Genomic DNA, 17,613 nt, shown 5'->3' on the forward strand with positions numbered 1-17,613 from the left:
ATAAATTATAAAAACAAAATAAATTTACAAATATCTTAACTATATTTATTTTAGAAGCAACACCCACACCTATAATTGGCAAGTCAAGGTGGTCACCACGAGCGCTATGTGCTCGCGTTTGTCAGCATTGCCATGGTAGTTGCGCGTGAGTGGAAAATGGACTATTCTTTTTGCTAAAATAATCAATAGTAATTGGTCAATCAAAAGACAAGAATTTTGTATGAGTTATATAATTTATAATATTTGTCAGCGACAGTATCACCCCGTGGAAAGTTTTGGACTTATAGATATGTTGTTAAAGATGATAGCAATCCTTGTCAACTGTCCTTTTTTAACAGAGACTGTCCCAAAAATAACCATGCACTTTGATCTAAGTTTGCTGGGCGCATAGAAAAATAATTCGGGAGGTACATTAAATTGCCCCCATGACCAATACGCAAACATGGTGGAATTAAGTCTGTACTCTTTGATTTTTACTCATTGTAACGGGTGGATAGTTTAAGTGGGGCCTTTCTAAACATAAGTGTCAATATATTTTCTTTATACAGGGAGCAAATACTATATAGAAGTAACCAAGAAAGCAAGTACTGAGTTAGGAATACATAGTCACAGTGGAGGAGCCACCAAGGAGAGGCCCCGAGTCAGATGTGATAATGAAAGAATCGCCAAAAAAGTAAGTGACATAGAGATGATTGTACTGCTTGTCTCTTGTGCAGTCAGTTCAGTGAGGTAGTTTTTTTCGTGCACACACCTAATCAGAGTCTTTAAATCGTGACTTCTCTCTAGTCCGAAGGGTCACTAGTCCAAAGGTTCTCTAGTCCGAAGGGTTGCTAGTCCGAAAACCAAATTAAGTTCGCTAATCCGAAGGTTCTCTGGTCCGAATATAGAATAAGGGTTAGGGTTGGGGTTAGTGTTGGGGTTAGTGTTAGGGTTAGGGTTAGCGAGCCTTATTCTATATTCGGACTAGAGAACCTTATTTATTACTTCGGACTAGCGAACCTTTTTCAGAATTCGGACTATAGCGAATGGTAAATTACGTGTTCGGACTAGCGAAACTTTAAGTAAGGATCCTTTGGACCAGGGAACCTTCGGACTAGAGAGTTGTCACCCTTTAAATGTGCATGTGTGTATGCCAGCATTTTTGGTGAGCCAATATGAAGTAATGTGTTTTGAAGCTACATCCAGCGAAATGCGCATTGAAGTCATTGCATGTACTAGAGAAAAAAAAACAGTTTGGTTTAAAGCAAATAAATATATGTTCTCAGATGTGTATGTATCTAGGGTGGAAAACCTTGCTATATTATCACAAATTACATTCAGGATGCTCACCTTCAATGATGAAATAGATTCTTCAACACTTGAGAATGTTCTTGCAATCTTATTGGTTCTTACCCGTGTGATATGACACGATATCACACACTTTAGTGTGTGCATGTCGACACGATACTCGTACACGCTATTTGAATAACGGGAGTGATCAATTCTAAGCCCTAGGTAATTCCTTGTAAAATGTAGGATTTAATTTGATTAAAATTTGGTATACTTAATGATTAATATATTTATTTGAATTGAAGTGTATAAGAATGAGAATAAAGGTATTGTTTTTAGCCGCTGTCGTGCATCTATCGTCTCATATAACACGCGACATCAGTATTTTTGGCGTAAAACAACAAGGTAAATTTTACTTAAATAATGATGTCGCCCATGTTATATTTGAACTTGTTCTAAATTTCCATGTTTGTATATTATTCATATTCTTATAATGTTATATGTATAATATCAATGTTATATGTTTGTTATCAGGGCTTCCAGGGAGACCAGTACTTTTGTATTAATGGAATTTTCCTGAATAAATAACGAATAAATAAATAAAATAAATAAATAAAATATGAGACGTTAGATGCACTCCAGTGACTAAAAACAATACCTTTATTCTCTAATTAATCTAAATTTAATGAGATACATAAACTTTATGAAGAGGTGAGGGAGTATGAAAAAAGCACCTATTGATCGACCTTGAAATGAATTGCATTGCTGCACGCATTATATAATCGTTCATTTCTTCAGGAACTGATCAACTGAATCAAATAAAGTTTGCATATATATGATGCACAATAAACTGAGCTACGCACTGCTTTTTAAATTTTTTGATTCCGATCGCTATTTCTCAACTTATGTCCAAATTCATTCACCCTGTAATATTTTCTGGGACATCCTGTACATAATTGTATGAGAGTGGTCATTTCAAGTTATGATTTACCATTTTATTTTGTTTCATAACCCTTTTGTTTATTGCTTTTCTTCTTATAGGTTTCTCAACAAATCAACTATGCAAAGAGCTGCTTTGAAGAGCTCAAACAACAGGTCATTGTCGACAATGAAGATGAAAATCTTCGACTAGAATTACCAGGTCCAAGTTACACCACGTGACACACCATTCCAGTGTAGCGCAACTCCATCGTAAATGTTGTCTCAACCGCTGAAGTAGACAACGTTGATGTACCACTAAGTCAGATGGTTGTGACAGCTCATGATTTTAACAACTTACATAATGTATTTATACACTGTGACTTGCTGCACATGGTGACAAGTTCTGAGTGTACTCTTACACAAGTCAAAGGTCAAAACCATGTCATCTAACCTTTGGTTGGTCAGAATTCTTGGCCATGCTCCCAAGGTTTTAGTAAATGCATTTAAATTGTTGAGAGTATTATATTTATAAAAAAGTTTTCAAGAATATGTTGCACTAAAATTGAACTGTGTGGAAAAGTGATAGGTACTGTATTTAACCTAATTAGTGCTCCTAAGTAAATCATTTCAGGAGGCTCATCTTATTTTAATAGTACATTATGAATGTTAAACTTTGCATTGGGCTATTCCATTTAAAATCCACACTACCCCTGTGGAAGATTGCAGGGGGAGTATGAATTTCAAATGGAATAAACACAGTAGCAGCTCCATTTGAAACTTGCCCTCCCTCAGTGGAAGATTCAGTTTGAATTTTTCTCAGAGGCTGTATGAAATTCAAATGGAGCTGCCTAATGTGTTCATTCCTTTTGAAATTAATACTTCCACTGTGGAAGATATTTCCAAAATTGTCCACAGATGGAGTGTGGATTTTAAATGGAAGAGCCCATTGACAGCCTGAGCAAAACAAATTGTAACTTTGGGATAATTAATAGAACAAATATCACAGCACGAGATGTGTGTTTCCTGCGACTTACATTTTTGCACTGAAAAGGGCGATTCAACAGTTGCAAGAAGGTCCACCGGGATGCTAATATTTGGTCAAATGCAGTATTTGAAGTAGACCATCTACAATTCTGTTCTCATGGATTGTTCTCCATGACATTTTTTCTCCATCTTACAAAATGCAGGGAATTTGATCTCAAAATTACTGTAGTCAACAGAGACCTTCTGGTTTCATACATTCCTGCCACTTGCTGCTCTGAAGATGATTTTAAAAGCTTCACTGCGCAGTCGCACCAGAAACGCTAGCGGTGACCAGCGGCAAGCCGATATATCGATCACTTCACCACAGGGAGTTGAATTCAAGTCAACTCGGAGTGGTGCTGCTGTGACGTATGGCAACAATGGCTTTCAGAGTCATGCCGCTGCCGCTCAGCGGCGTGCCGCTCCGCTTGCAGAAAAGTTCAAGCGGCATGATGAAGCGTCACGCCGCTCAACGGCAAGCGGTAGAAAGTATGAAACCAGCATTAGATAAACCGACTTATTTTGAAGTCATTGATTTCCTTCCATGGTGCACATATTCATGCTGTGAATGTGGACCATGTTTTTGAATCATATTGTATAAGCAGCCCAGCATACCCAACTTTTTTATACATTGTATTATGGTGTGTGAATTTCAATGTGTACTCTGTACATTATGCAAGTTGCTTTCATCCCCATAAAATGTAATAATAATTAATAATAGTAATGAAATGTAATAATAAGTAATAAAGGGTAATGCTTTATCCTTTACACCCAAATAATGTGTCGAGGCAGTAAAACGTAAATAATGGGTGAGGCGCAGCCGAACCCATTATTTAAACGCTTTTACTGCCGAGGACACATTATTTGCGTAAAGGATAATGCTGCACCCTTTATTTCTATTCTATTACCAGAAAATAGTGCGATTTAAGAGAAAATATCATTTTTTGGCACAAATATTTTAAGTTGTTTACTTCAAGGTAGAGCGCGTACGCGTAAGTGACAGCGCATATCGCGGAAATATTGCACGCATAACCAAGCGTGATGCTGTGCGTAGAATGTGTTACGGCGATCGACCCATTATTGCAGAATAATGGGCTCTCACGTGACGCTTTGCAACAAATCACAGTGCGCGATTTTGAATAATGGGTCGTGGAGGTAATAGAATAAGTAATATAGTTCCTTTCTAAGATATTTCATGTGTGATGTCAACAACACTAGCATGCTGTTGATATTGAATTCTGATAATGATAATTAACTAATAACTGGTGTTTCATTGTTTGATCATATAGATTTGTGTACGGTATAGCAGAACATTTTAGTGGTCTTTATTTTCATGCTTTTAGCAGATAATTTAGACTTTAATTTCAGGCCACAAATACATTTCTTTACCCGTAAGCTTTATTGATTAGCTGTTTGAACCTGTGGATAAAGAAACACACAAATTGTTCAGCACAGTTAAAATTCATAAAAAATTCATAAAGATGAGATATCCCTCTTTACAGTATGAGATATTCATGATGACACCGGTAGCAGCAGAAAGGTGTTTTTAGTGAGGATATATCATATAGGTGAAATATGTAACAGTTCAAAAGCTAGAATATTTTGTGTTTTGATGTTTTTTTACCAAGCTTGATCCTTGGAGGACATTATATACTTAGTATGCATAACTGTTGACTTCTTGGAGCACAAACAGCTTAACTGTAAAGGCTACCTGGAGCACAAAATGGCTTGCTGCTAAGGTTAAACAAAAGCAGTTAACCTTTTTGTGTTCCAGGCAGCCTTACAGGAGTTAACATTTTGGTGCTTCAAACCGTCGGTACTAGCATGTAGTCAATGAAGAAATAAACATACATTTTTATGTTATTCTTCAAAAAGAGTGTTGCAGCAAAGTTATTTTTTACGTTGTAGTATAGTAATTTCATTCTGCAGTTTTCCCTTCCTCTTTGTATAATACATAAAATTATAATAGTAAGGATGTTCATAGCCACAATATTTATGTTATGAAAGTGTTTCATATATAGCAATTTAATAGGAACCGAAACTTGGACTGATGTTGTAGGTTAGAATATACTATGGTTTACCATTAAACATGTTATTTAAAGCCATATTGTAACATTTCCATACAAAATAGATTGGGATTTCTTTTCCATAAAATGTTAGCTTTTACTGTCAAATATGTCCCTTTTAATTTTGAGCCAGACAAGTGAGGTAAAGCAAAGAAACTTAGAATTTACTACCAGCCCTGATGTCACCAGTGCGTGTCACTCTGTCGGTTGAGCAACAGAAAGATCCTATGATGTGTGTATTAACCGTCATGCACGCCATGTACGTACTGTGTTATGAACATAGCATATACCTGTTTGATTAATATTTCCATCGTAATAATTAAACAACGTTTTTTGACAAAACTACAGCACCTAAGGTCTTGAATTTTGCAGGGTATGTTAGTTTAATGAAGTACCTTATAATTGTGTAAAATACATAATTTTGAAAAATATTGAGGGCATCCTCCTCAGCAAATGTTACAATATGGCTTTAAGTCTGGGGATAAGGTTAGAGTAGGGTTATGTATTTATGTTGAAAGCCTGTCCTGTGTTTTTTATCAATTTTTTTGAATATGGTACAGATTGTTACATCTCAAACTTGTTCCTCAATTTAATTTGATTTCTCACAGTGTGGTGAATAGTCCCAAATTCAAATCTATTCATCTATTATATGGTTACTGATACGGTAATGTAACTGTAGCTCTACATCTCAGAGATGCCAGTTTCAGGAAATTTCCTGATTTCAGTAACATTTTGTGACACAATCTAGTCCATGGGGGCTAAAGGCGGATGGAGTATAAAAACAATAAAATACATGTGAAAATAGACATCACAATAGCCTAATGTTTGTATATGGTAATAATTATATGAAACTCAATTTTCAAAAATGTCTCCTTTGGCCTCCATGGACATAGATCATGTCACATAGGGAAAGGTATATTTTTAAGAATTTTTAGGCATTTCAGTTCTTCGACTAAGCAGACTGATATTTGCTTAATTTACTTGTAATATGTAGTGAACTTATTATCCAATTGAAATCAATGTTTTGTAATATCAGATAAGATTGCACATTCATTAATATTGAATATCATTATTTTTAAAAGCAATTCTCAATGATTATATTTTTATGCAAAAGACAAAGCCAAAGATTGCCTGTTGTATGTGTATGTACATTATAACTGTTGTGGTGAAGTATATAAGATGGATTATAGGTCAACATGGTTTGACTTATATTTTCTTTCATCGAATTTCATGTGAAGGCGGAAAAATTTGACACTTTTCATTTTATTTAGTGTCAAAATAGTTTAAATTAATAATGACAAATGATACCTGAAAAGAGAGCACCCATTTAAGTACAGGGCAATTTTAACCCCTTTTTATAAATACTGGGGTGTATTTCACGAAACTTGTAAACCTTTGTAACTCAAGTAACCGTTCAAAAGTTACTTTTACTAGACGTAATTTTATGAAGGCTCCCTGTAGTAAATTCCTCAGACAAAGATTAGAAGTTAATTTAACAATTTAAGCTACCAGAAATATAAATTGTGTTGTTCCATGGAGTCCATATAAAGGGATAAAGAGTGACTAAGTGGAATCTTTGGTTATAAGTAATTAAATAAAAATATGCATATTATTTTATGTACTCCATAAATCAAATTGGCATTCTGAGTTCCCCATATGTATACTTTGATGAGCTCGTAATCGCCGAAAAAGTAGATCCACGTTTTGAGTGATATTGTTCATCTGGAAGATCTAAAATGTGCATGTTAAAGAAAGTAGACAAGTATAGGACTTGAATTAATAATTTGTGATTTTTCTGGCGAGATGTCATAAGACAATTCTCTAAATAAAATATATTGATATTAATCCGCAATGTTAAAATTCCCGCCGATTACGAGCTGATCAAAGTATAGTCACTAACAAAGCTATTTTACAAATATTTGAAATACAGCAATATGTATGTATATTGTAATGTGAACTAACTGAAAGCAACAAGTGCATGTTTCTGAGGTTTCCGATTCTAAAATTCCCTGAAATATTTTGATATTTTCAAATTTTGCAAGACAGATTTTGTTATTTTTACCAAAGGTACTTGAATTGTTTCAGCTCCAAGCAGTCAATGTGGAAAATACCATGACTGAGTTTTAACCAATTAAACACATATCTGTAATTTAAAATTACACACATGCACAATTCCACATAGGGCATAGGTATTTGGTACAGTAAGAATTTCATTTCAATAAACACAGTAGAACATGATCATATTTCAAAGGACAAAATGTGGGTGTGTGAAAATACTGATGGGACCAATCAAGACATTGGTAATACCAAGCAATTGAATGAGTTGGATTTAACTCTGCGTCACATATGCGGGCATTCGACACGCAGTATATGCGAGCAATCGTCATGTGTTGTTCAAATGAAATTCTTACTGTAGGATTTAATTTTCAAGCATATATAGAGCTCAGAAACACAAGGCCTTATGTCCATTTTGAAAAAAAGGTGATTGAAGATTTGATTTAGAGAATGAATCTGCATTGGCAGAAAGGAAAAAATATATATTTGAAAATTTGTAGAAAATAACAAATTTTGCTACAAATGAGCAATGCCCTCTGACACTCCTGCTTTGTGCTGCCAATGATCGATGCATTAATTTTTTACCTAAACCCAAGGGGCATCATGGATGTTTTTGCCCAGTTCCCATGGTCATCCAAGGTGTGTGTAAAGTAACTCCAGTCAAAGTCATCAACTCGAGGATGTTAAATACAATAATATGTAAATGTGGAAGCAAGTCAATTAATGTGCTTGTATGTAGGTTTTGTTTATAGCAATGTACACATGTATATAAAAAAAAGATTTATCCTTAATTTTATTATTGTAAACTGTAGAACATTCCTACATACAATGGGAGCTAACTTAGAGAAAAAAAATTAATAAGATATGTAAATTACTGTAATATTTGCCCATATGACCAACACAGTGTTAGTTCAATACAATATTGTAGCCATTTTGATTAAGTGATTTTATGAATGTCATTAGAAACATTCTAAATGAGATGCACATTGTCTGAACAACTTGGTGTTTTTCTATTGTTTGTTTGTCAACATGTCCTTGCTTTCGTGTTACCCACCAAACTGCCTTCTTCGAACCTGATGGGGTTTTTTTAAAAATAAATTCCACCATACACTTTCCATGCACATGTATATAAATTTAAAAGATATTGTTGTCACTGGTCTTACATTTTCATAATAATATATAATTATTTCTGATTCCTGTCAAATATCTTATTTAATTGTAAGTAAAATAGTGGTTTTGTACATGTATGTATTTATGATTTTATTGTAATCTGCCAATATATTTTGTTGTTATTGTTTACCATTTTACATATTTTTGTTGTTTAGTTGTTGTAGTCAACAGTGGTGCTGATAAATTTAACATGGCAATTGATAAGATTACATGCAATGCAACAGTAAGGTTCTTGGGATTCGCTTAGTACACAGAATTTCTTTTGGAACATGTTTCTACCCTGGCTGTCAGTGCCATGATACAAGATGGGATGTTAGTCTGAATACTCCTTGATCTATTTTTTTTTTTTGGTGGGACCAGCTTATCCATATTTTTTGTACAGGTTGTTTTTCCCATAGGGTCATTTATATCATATACATGGTACAGAGCTTGTTTCTCAGGTTTGGCAAGTTGGGTTTTACAATAGGTCCAAATAAGCCTCAATTAAAACGTCAAAAGAGAATCATGTATACAGAATATTAGCAGAATTTGCTATTTTCCAAATAGTTAGTTGACTCCCAGTTGATAGCAACTTAAATTTGTGGGTTGAAGGGAACTTGAATTTGGATATCAGTGTTATCATCCCCATAATTTTGTTTTGTTTACCCCCCCCCCCCACCACCATGAAATACCCCCAATACCAGTGTGTATGTACATTCTGAGATGAATCTCAAAGAACCTGCTGTGAACAAAACTGATGATGCATTTAGGAACATAAAGACAATTTTTGTTATTAACATGTGTATTTATTTTTACTGATTTTGACCAAGAAGCAATAATTTATTATGAATAATATATATCTTAAAATTATAGGTCAAGTTTAGCAGGATTTTATCTTTCCTTTGAGAAAGCAATATCAGAAGCTGGAGGTTTTGTTACTGGAAACTATATTTCCTAAATCTTCAGAGTTAAGTGCTTTGTACCGGGTGTATACGAGCGTGAACGGAAAAACGATAAACAATCACACTTGATTGGTTGATCAACAGTCATGACAACAAGCAGTTGACCCATTGAGCTATTGGTCACCGATGGCGTAGAAGGAGCAGAGACTTTGTTGTCCGAATCACATACTGTTGTATCTCAAAAGGCTGCCTCGTGTGATTTTTATTATCATTGTTGTGTTATATATTGTTATTTTATATAATTTGCGGCATGTTTGTTTCTTCATGAATGTACATGGGATTGTAATATTGTGATAATACCTCACAATTAATATATAAAGTTAATTGCTCAGTGTATCTCATCACAATTAGATGACAATAAATAAAATAAATCAGTATGTGATGCAGACAACGACTTCACCTGTTCTTGTTTAAGCTTGATGGTCACTGTTGTGTACCTGGAAGAATTAGGTGTGGTGTGTATGTTAAAGTTTTGGTTAAATTTTTCAAATTGCTCCCACTTTCAAATTCTCCTGTCCATGCAACCTGGACACAAGTGTCCATGAGTAGTGAGGTATTATGTAAGCTTATGTCGTAGGCCAAAGGTAATTTTCCAAAAATGCTTCTTTGTCCACATAATCCAATGTATTTTGATTCAACATCAGTAGAGTGATCCTTGGGTGAGGCTTACCCAATGTGTGTGCCCATGTGACACACAATATCCAAGTTACTTGGGCAAGTTAATTGTAAGACTTTGAATCCGCTTGTTTCAGTGGCAGGCCTCACATTTAGATACAAAATACCATATGAAAAAATTGGGTAGACCATCAACCTTTAATATTAGTTTTCTTTTGAAGATCATTCGACTAAATAAAAGAGAAATCTGTATATAAGAGGTCTGGGTAAGAGAGGTTGGACTGCATACAAATGTATCATCACGGGGCGGGAAAAACCTCGTGTACTTTTTGCCCTTGAACATGGATGCAGCAAACCATTCAATATAAAGTCTACACCTACAAGGCTTTATCCATTATCAAGGGCCAAAAGTAAATAATGAGGTGTTGTCTGCATGTACTTTTGGCCCTTGAACATGGATGAAGCAACCTCTTCAATATAAAGTCTACACCTACAAGGCTTTATCCATGTTCAAGGGCCAAAAGTACATATGAGGTTTTTTCCGCCCACTGACCGTATGCAATCTAAGGAGTAATTAAATGTCATGATTATTTCAAATTTAAGTTTGAAATGTGTCAAACAAATTGTGAAATTGTCTCATTATGTAAGAACAAAGTACCATTTTAATTATTACATACCTGTATGTTTTGCTAGTCTTTGTCAAAGACCTCGCGATCCTAGGGGGGGCGAGCGGCGAAGCCGCGAGCTGAGCGCCGAAGGCGCGACAGCGAGCGGCGAAGCCGCGAGGTCTTTGCGCATATAGCGTTTACTCTGTGCAAGCATCGAATGTCAATCAAACGATGTCGTCATAGAAAGCCAAAAATAGTACCGCCCTATTTTTGTTGAACACAAGTAGTTCCGTAGTAAAAAAAGTTCCATTCCAGTCCAGAGAAGATCGTATTTATATTGCAAGGGAAAAAAAACATTGAAAATAATATTTCGTCAGAAGCATGTCCAAAATATGGTTAAACAGGCAGGTTTTGACTTTTTGGATTCAAAATTGAATAATAAAATACGAAAATTCGGTATGATTTTCAAGCCGGTACAGCGCTCTGCTGCGTGTGTAAACCAGCTGTGGCGATCTTTTAATGAAAAATTATCGTATTTTTCCCGGGATTTTTCCTTCGCAAATACAGTCTAAATAACGATGTTTCACTTTGCCCAACAACTTTATACTTCAGAATATCAAAGATTGATATGTTTTTCCTGAAAAATAGCATAGTTTTTAGCCAGGACTTCTTAAGATTTTCAAGACCACGGTTTATTTTACCGGACCCGCAATCGGTCCCCTCCATCTCACCAGTTTGCCATGACAAGTTATTTATGGTCGACCACAAGCAGGAGGTCGCGACCTTTCGACTCTGATTGGACTTTTCCCAAGGTCATCCAAGTGATGAACATTCAATACTTCATGTACTAAACGGGGAGGGGGGGAGGGGAGGGGGGGGTAGGAGGGGTTGTTATTGAAAAAAATAACAATAATTATTATAAAGGGCAAATAGTATGAAACGTGTGCGACTAAAATCAGTGGTTCAAGATAAATTTAAAATACAATTTGAGGGGGGAAGCAATTAGTGACTGACAGCCCATAGTGGGGGAGGGCAAGAGGGACCCCCCATTTTGTATTACCCCAGTAAGCAATAAGGGGGCTGGCATTTTCTTCGGAAGGGGGGGTCACAAATATGTCGGTGACCGGAGTCAATTTTTTGATGCCCCCCCCTATCGCGGGCAAAATTTTTTTACGACCCCCTATCGCGGGTCGAAAAATTTTATGACCCCCCCCTTCCAACTACACAGACTCAAGAAAAATTATTCATTGCCGGAACTAAGGCGCGGAGCGCGTCAAAACTTAAAAGTGAAGAAAGTGTGTGGAGCGCGGTAAAATTTTTATTGTAAGTATAAAGAAGGCGCGCGGAGCGTGTAAAAATTGTGCATAGATTGTACGCACATTTCGACTGCGAAGTTAAAGAATGCGCGAGCAGCGCGCGAAAATTTTAAGTCACCAGCCCTAAATAATTCTATAACCCCCCTATTTTGGGTGTTAAAAAATTATAACCCCCCTATTTTTGGTCTCAAAATTCTATGACCCCCCCCAGTATATTTGTGACCCCCCCTTCCGAAGAAAATGCCAGCCCCTAAGCATTAAAAAATCCATTATTTTGGGTAAAAATCACTGAATTTTATTTTAATTTTCGAATTATTACACCTTCCTCAGAAAAAAAAAAAAAAGCTTGCTCCGCCACTGCAGAATTGTACGAATTTGGCAATGCCGAGAGGGGCAAGCATTTTTTTAATACCCCATTAAAAAAAATTACACCAGGGGTAAATTGAACAGCCCATTAAGGAACACACCATTCGATACTCAGGGGGGCATGGGACTTGGGGCTGGTGGAATTCTTTTTCGCTACCCAAAAAGCGGCAATTAAACAAATTAATGTATACCTTTATACAGAGTTGGGTGGGGAACTTTTTTAAAATCATCAGTGAGGTAAATTGTTTTTTCACTAGAGGCGGAAATATTTTTTCGTCTCGCTAGCGAGCGAAGTTTTTTCGTCTTAAAATGGTGCACCCCGAAGCTGCAAAATGTACTGCCTTCTGTCATATCTTGAATTCCATGGCATCTTGGTATTTTAAAAACATTATTTTTTGTATATTTTTTAAAACATTCAGTAATTCTATTCGTATACTACTTATGGATGAATGAAAAAAAAATCATACAACAAAAATGATACACATGACATGAATTTCCAAGTTTCTGTTACATTTTTTAAAAAGCTTTAATTGATTCGGAATGATTCCATTACCCTTTGGAGTGTTGGGAAAAGGTTGTAGGTCATTGGACCATTGTCCGAAATGGGTAAAGAAATTAAGTACATGTATTATTGATCTCTTCCTAACTGCATAGTGAGTGAGCTTGTCAATAATAATTGCATTGCACAAAAATAAAGGTTACTCCAAACAGTTGTGGAACGTATAATACTAATTATGAACTTATCATTAAATATTATTAATCAGTAATTATTATTGAATTATTATTAATAAAAATTAAATAATTATTAAATAATTATTAGCTGCAAATAACAGTCTTTCTCTGGCTTTTTGCTTTGCACACTTCCTTCTGCCTTGTCAAAGGCAGGCACATAACACCATGATTTCATCAACAACTTGTTCTGCAAATTATAGTACCCCTCAGATTATGTTCAGAAAAGTCTGGCTTTCAAAGTGTTTCACAGTCTGCAAACATTTAGTAATAATTTGTGCCCAGGTCTGCACAAACTTTTCAACATTTGAACGTTAAGTCAATTTCTGGCAATGTACAAGTCAGAACTGTCTGGGGGTGATATTGTTAATGAGAAGCTTTAATAGTATGCGGGTACATTCCCCTAATGCAAAAAAAAATTGTTTGCTTGTCCATACAATCCATACAGATCACTCTAAGAAGCTGGATCGGTCGGTCTGGAAAAGTATTTTATTTTTTATTTTTATTTAATACCACAATTCCCTGAGTCAGTAGGCCTATAGTTCCACATATGAGTAAAGTTTTTATGGATTTTGAGTGTCCCTGGACCTAGAGCTGAATGTTGGGATCATTCATGGTTGACTTTGCAAAATAAATAAAGAAATAAACATGATTTCAAAATGCACTGGATTTGTATCCATTTTGAAATCATTAATAGACTTTGACATAAATACAAATTATACCGTAACTTTACCTATTAAAGACACAATTCAACCAAGTCAACCATGACTGATTCTAGCATTTGGCTGTATTTCCATGGACATATCCGAAAAATTAAATTTAAAAAAACACATTTTTTGTAAAAAAAAGAAAAGAAAAGTTTTACGGTCCGGTCTGCCAAGAAGGTCGGTCGGACGAGGACAAGCAAACAAATTTGATTTGGACTAATTGCTGGACACAACTGTAAATTCCTCAACAGATCGGGAAATTAATTGGGAATTGATGTCATACATCAGTTGAACAGTTCCCATGGCCTTTAAATCCTGCAGTATTTTGACATCATAATATTCAATAGCCGTCTGCAATGTTCAAACAGTTGCCCGTCTTGCAGTATGGAGTGCCATGTACGACCAACTCAGTCCAGCTGATAATGTCTTTGTATGTCAAAAAATGTCCTCATCGTCATCGAAGTATTAATGAGCGAATCCCCAAAGATAACAACTTCCAGAGGCCCAGACCATGGCGAATACCTGTCATTAAAAAAGAAAATATATTGTGATTATAAGTAATGACTAATAACCAGATAATGAGAGTAAAAAAAATTGAAAAAATAAGAAAAAACATGAAAATGTCACTATCCAAGCTATGTGCTTGCATTCATATGCTTTGTAAAAATATTGTCAAATTCAGATATAACAGAACAAAATTGCAAGCCTATCGCCTATGGATCGGTAAAAATACACAGCATGCTGAACTACACATAATTTGCTCAACCACTTATCGGATCGGATATCGAATCCATATTTACAATATCGGTATCGGATCGGATATCGGTAAAAAGATTAAATTTTATTTCATTTTTTGTGTAAAGTGGACTTTCTTCCCCAAATTTGGACCTTTTTAGACCAAAAAAGCGTAAAAAACATGATTTTTTTGTTGCTTGCTACGCTCACAAATTCTGTAATTTTAAGAGTTTTGTATACTTCGGGAGGTGCGGTCGCACCCCCCTGCGTACGGGCCTGGCGAAGAGCATACTCACACAAGGGCGGCCTGTCAGCACAAGTGCGAAAAAACATACTGAACTTGAAATAAAGTGAATCAATTTAGCGCGGGCAATTTAGGTAATTTCAAGAATGATTATTTGAAAAGTGAAATGATCTGTTCTAGTTCTTGTTTTGGATTTTTTTTGTATTTTTAACGGATCATCAGGTCAGACTTGTAGACCACCCGAGGCTATGAGCTATAAAAAGGTTAAAATTGCTAATGTGGTGATGACACTGTGACTGTCTGTCACTGTGAACATGGTGTATTACGAAGTGTCCCTTACATTGTTTCCTGTACAAAATGTATTACTGTGTACATGTGTATGAAAATAGTATGAATCTCAGTCATACTGACTTACCATTTACATGTTTACCAACATGGGCTTCGTCGACAAACACTCCACTGTGAGTCTGTGACTGTCCACACAATTCCTCTGTGCAGAAGTCTGACATAAAAAGTGATGTTTCCTGGTCGTCCGATATCATTTCAGGACTACTGTTGAAATTTTTGTTCGTCGTAGATTGAATGATTGAAAATCCCACTGAATTGTAAGCTTCCCAGGCTTCGACCGTAGCGTACCGGCCCGAGTAGCAGCCTCTGAACAGGCTTCATCGTTGATCATGTTGAGGGAAAACTTGAACAATAGAGACCATATATTTATATTAAATGGCTGTATTTCACGAGCAAGTAGGCCAGTTCAGGAATAAATAATAAATATGTAAACAAATTTACCGTCGCTGTAAAACTCAAATATGCCGGCGAAACAGATCTGACCTCTTGACACAGCGTGCACATTTCTACATGCGCACTATGTGATTCACCTTTGATATCACTACGCAATTTATGAATGAGTTTTTGGCGATCTATTTTAAGGCAGAACGTATGACATCATCGGCAGCCAATCAGCGGTCTTATTTTCTTCCGGGAGAAATCTCCCGGAATTCAAAGGCTAACAAAACACACAAAATAAGTGCTAAAAGGCTTTGCCTTCAGTGGAATATTATAGGTGGCGCTCCCACTACGGTGGTGGTCCAGGCAGAGCCTTGTTGAAAGGCTAATGTTTTGCAGGCTTCTAAATTGCAACCAAAAAAAGGATGGAATTATCATGAACTATTTGAAATGTGAATTGTACTGAATATAAAATTTGTAAATTGTAATTGAGAATAAATCTATGATGCAATCAAATGGTCGGAAAATGAAAATAAATTTATGATGCAAATAAATGTGGTTTGCAGACTGTAAAATTGTTTGTGTATTTTACTATTTTATACAAATGCATACACACACAAAAACATGTGTCATCAATGTTTTTGATTCATTATTTGGTTCATTATACATCTATCAGGGATAAACATTAAGTGTTTTAAAATATATATGTTTACAGAATGAAGCTATATAGGGCGCACATTTGTTTTCTTAGCAAGTCCATTTCAGCTGAAACGGCAAATTCATTTTTATTTCCCTTTAATCTGAGAAATATTTTGAAGAAAATATAGGCTACTTGATTTGATACTCGCATTGTTTAGGTATAAAACAATTGATATTTGTACTTCAGTTGTGTAAATGAACCACAATTTTATAATATTTTGCTGTGTACTTTTGAACACTCGCAAATGACATCTTAATTCAAAATTAAGTTTGAAAAAAAAATCTTAAAAAAACTGCATTCCTCATTCGTTTTTTAAACTGCCATGGGCTTTGAGACATAGCATTATTTTTTTAGCCTAATAATTTGCATACACATACGCGCAAGAGTAAATAGTGGGTCTCTTTCCACTTGCTTTATTTGCACATTTATTCTTATACCTCATTTGCCAATTAGCAAAGATACAAACTTCCAAGGCTAACCCATTTGTTACCCATGGCCATAAGGCTGCGATCAGATAGAAGTATACTATTCGGGTATACGGTGCACGTTTTGCAGGTGCACACGTACAGCTTAAATCGAGCAAGGTAAATTCATAGTACCGGGTCACTATTCGAAAGACCGTATACCTATAGTATAGTGGGAATCGTGCGTGTTCGATTTTAGTGCAGTGTATACCGCCCTAATTTTAAAACTAATCCATATGTGGGTAAATTTATTTTTTTAATTGATGCACTATCTAATTCTGCACATTATGACACCTGTCGCCAAAAGGTGCTGGATTTACTATACTTCAAGAAATTTTTTCCGGATCCCCCCCCATGTCAGAAAGAAATCGATGCCACTGCAAGTGGAAATTCTTGTTTAAAGATATATGTATACATATGTCAACTGTCTGAAGAAGGAAGAAAGATGCACCAAAAATAATATCATATAACGCTTCATAATATGCTGTTACTTGTTGCACTCTTCTTATTTTGACACTTCAATATTTTTCTGCTGAAAGTATACAATTTCTTCATCATAATTCATATTAGAAATTTACAAAGATTTCTTCATACTTGTCTGAGTTGAGCTGAATCAAAACCATTTTGAAAACTTTCACCCCCATAAAGACCTATAGTATAATTGAATTAGTTGCAATAGCAAAAATAATTACTAATTAAAATGATGGAATTTACAATAATTTTAATGTAGAAACCAAAAAATAGGACCTCAGTCTCACATAGGTCTTTAGACAATAATAACTTTGCCCCATCTAGTACGGTATCTACAAGAAGTTAATGATGACCCCGGACTCTACCAAACCAACTTTTTAGCTTCCTTTTATGGTCCTTTAACACATTCAAGATGATAACAAAAAATACTTCCCGGCACTCCGGCCATATTCAAGGTTAAAGGTCAACACAGTGGTCAAATTTCAAA

General features: G+C 35.5%; 1 protein-coding gene across 1 annotated transcript in view; it reads left to right on the forward strand.

The window, feature by feature from the left end:
- LOC140147414 (intermembrane lipid transfer protein VPS13D-like) overlaps positions 1 to 3,953 on the forward strand; it is a 191,383-nt gene extending 187,430 nt beyond the window's left edge. The window contains 2 exon segments of the mRNA XM_072169194.1: positions 549 to 673; positions 2,311 to 3,953. Coding sequence (XP_072025295.1) covers positions 549 to 673; positions 2,311 to 2,430 — 245 coding nt within the window. The 3' untranslated portion in view covers positions 2,431 to 3,953.
- The last annotated feature ends 13,660 nt before the right edge of the window (positions 3,954 to 17,613 follow it).

This window comes from Amphiura filiformis, chromosome 1 (genome assembly GCF_039555335.1).
Source record: "Amphiura filiformis chromosome 1, Afil_fr2py, whole genome shotgun sequence".
NCBI classification, from domain to species: Eukaryota; Metazoa; Echinodermata; class Ophiuroidea; order Amphilepidida; family Amphiuridae; genus Amphiura; species Amphiura filiformis.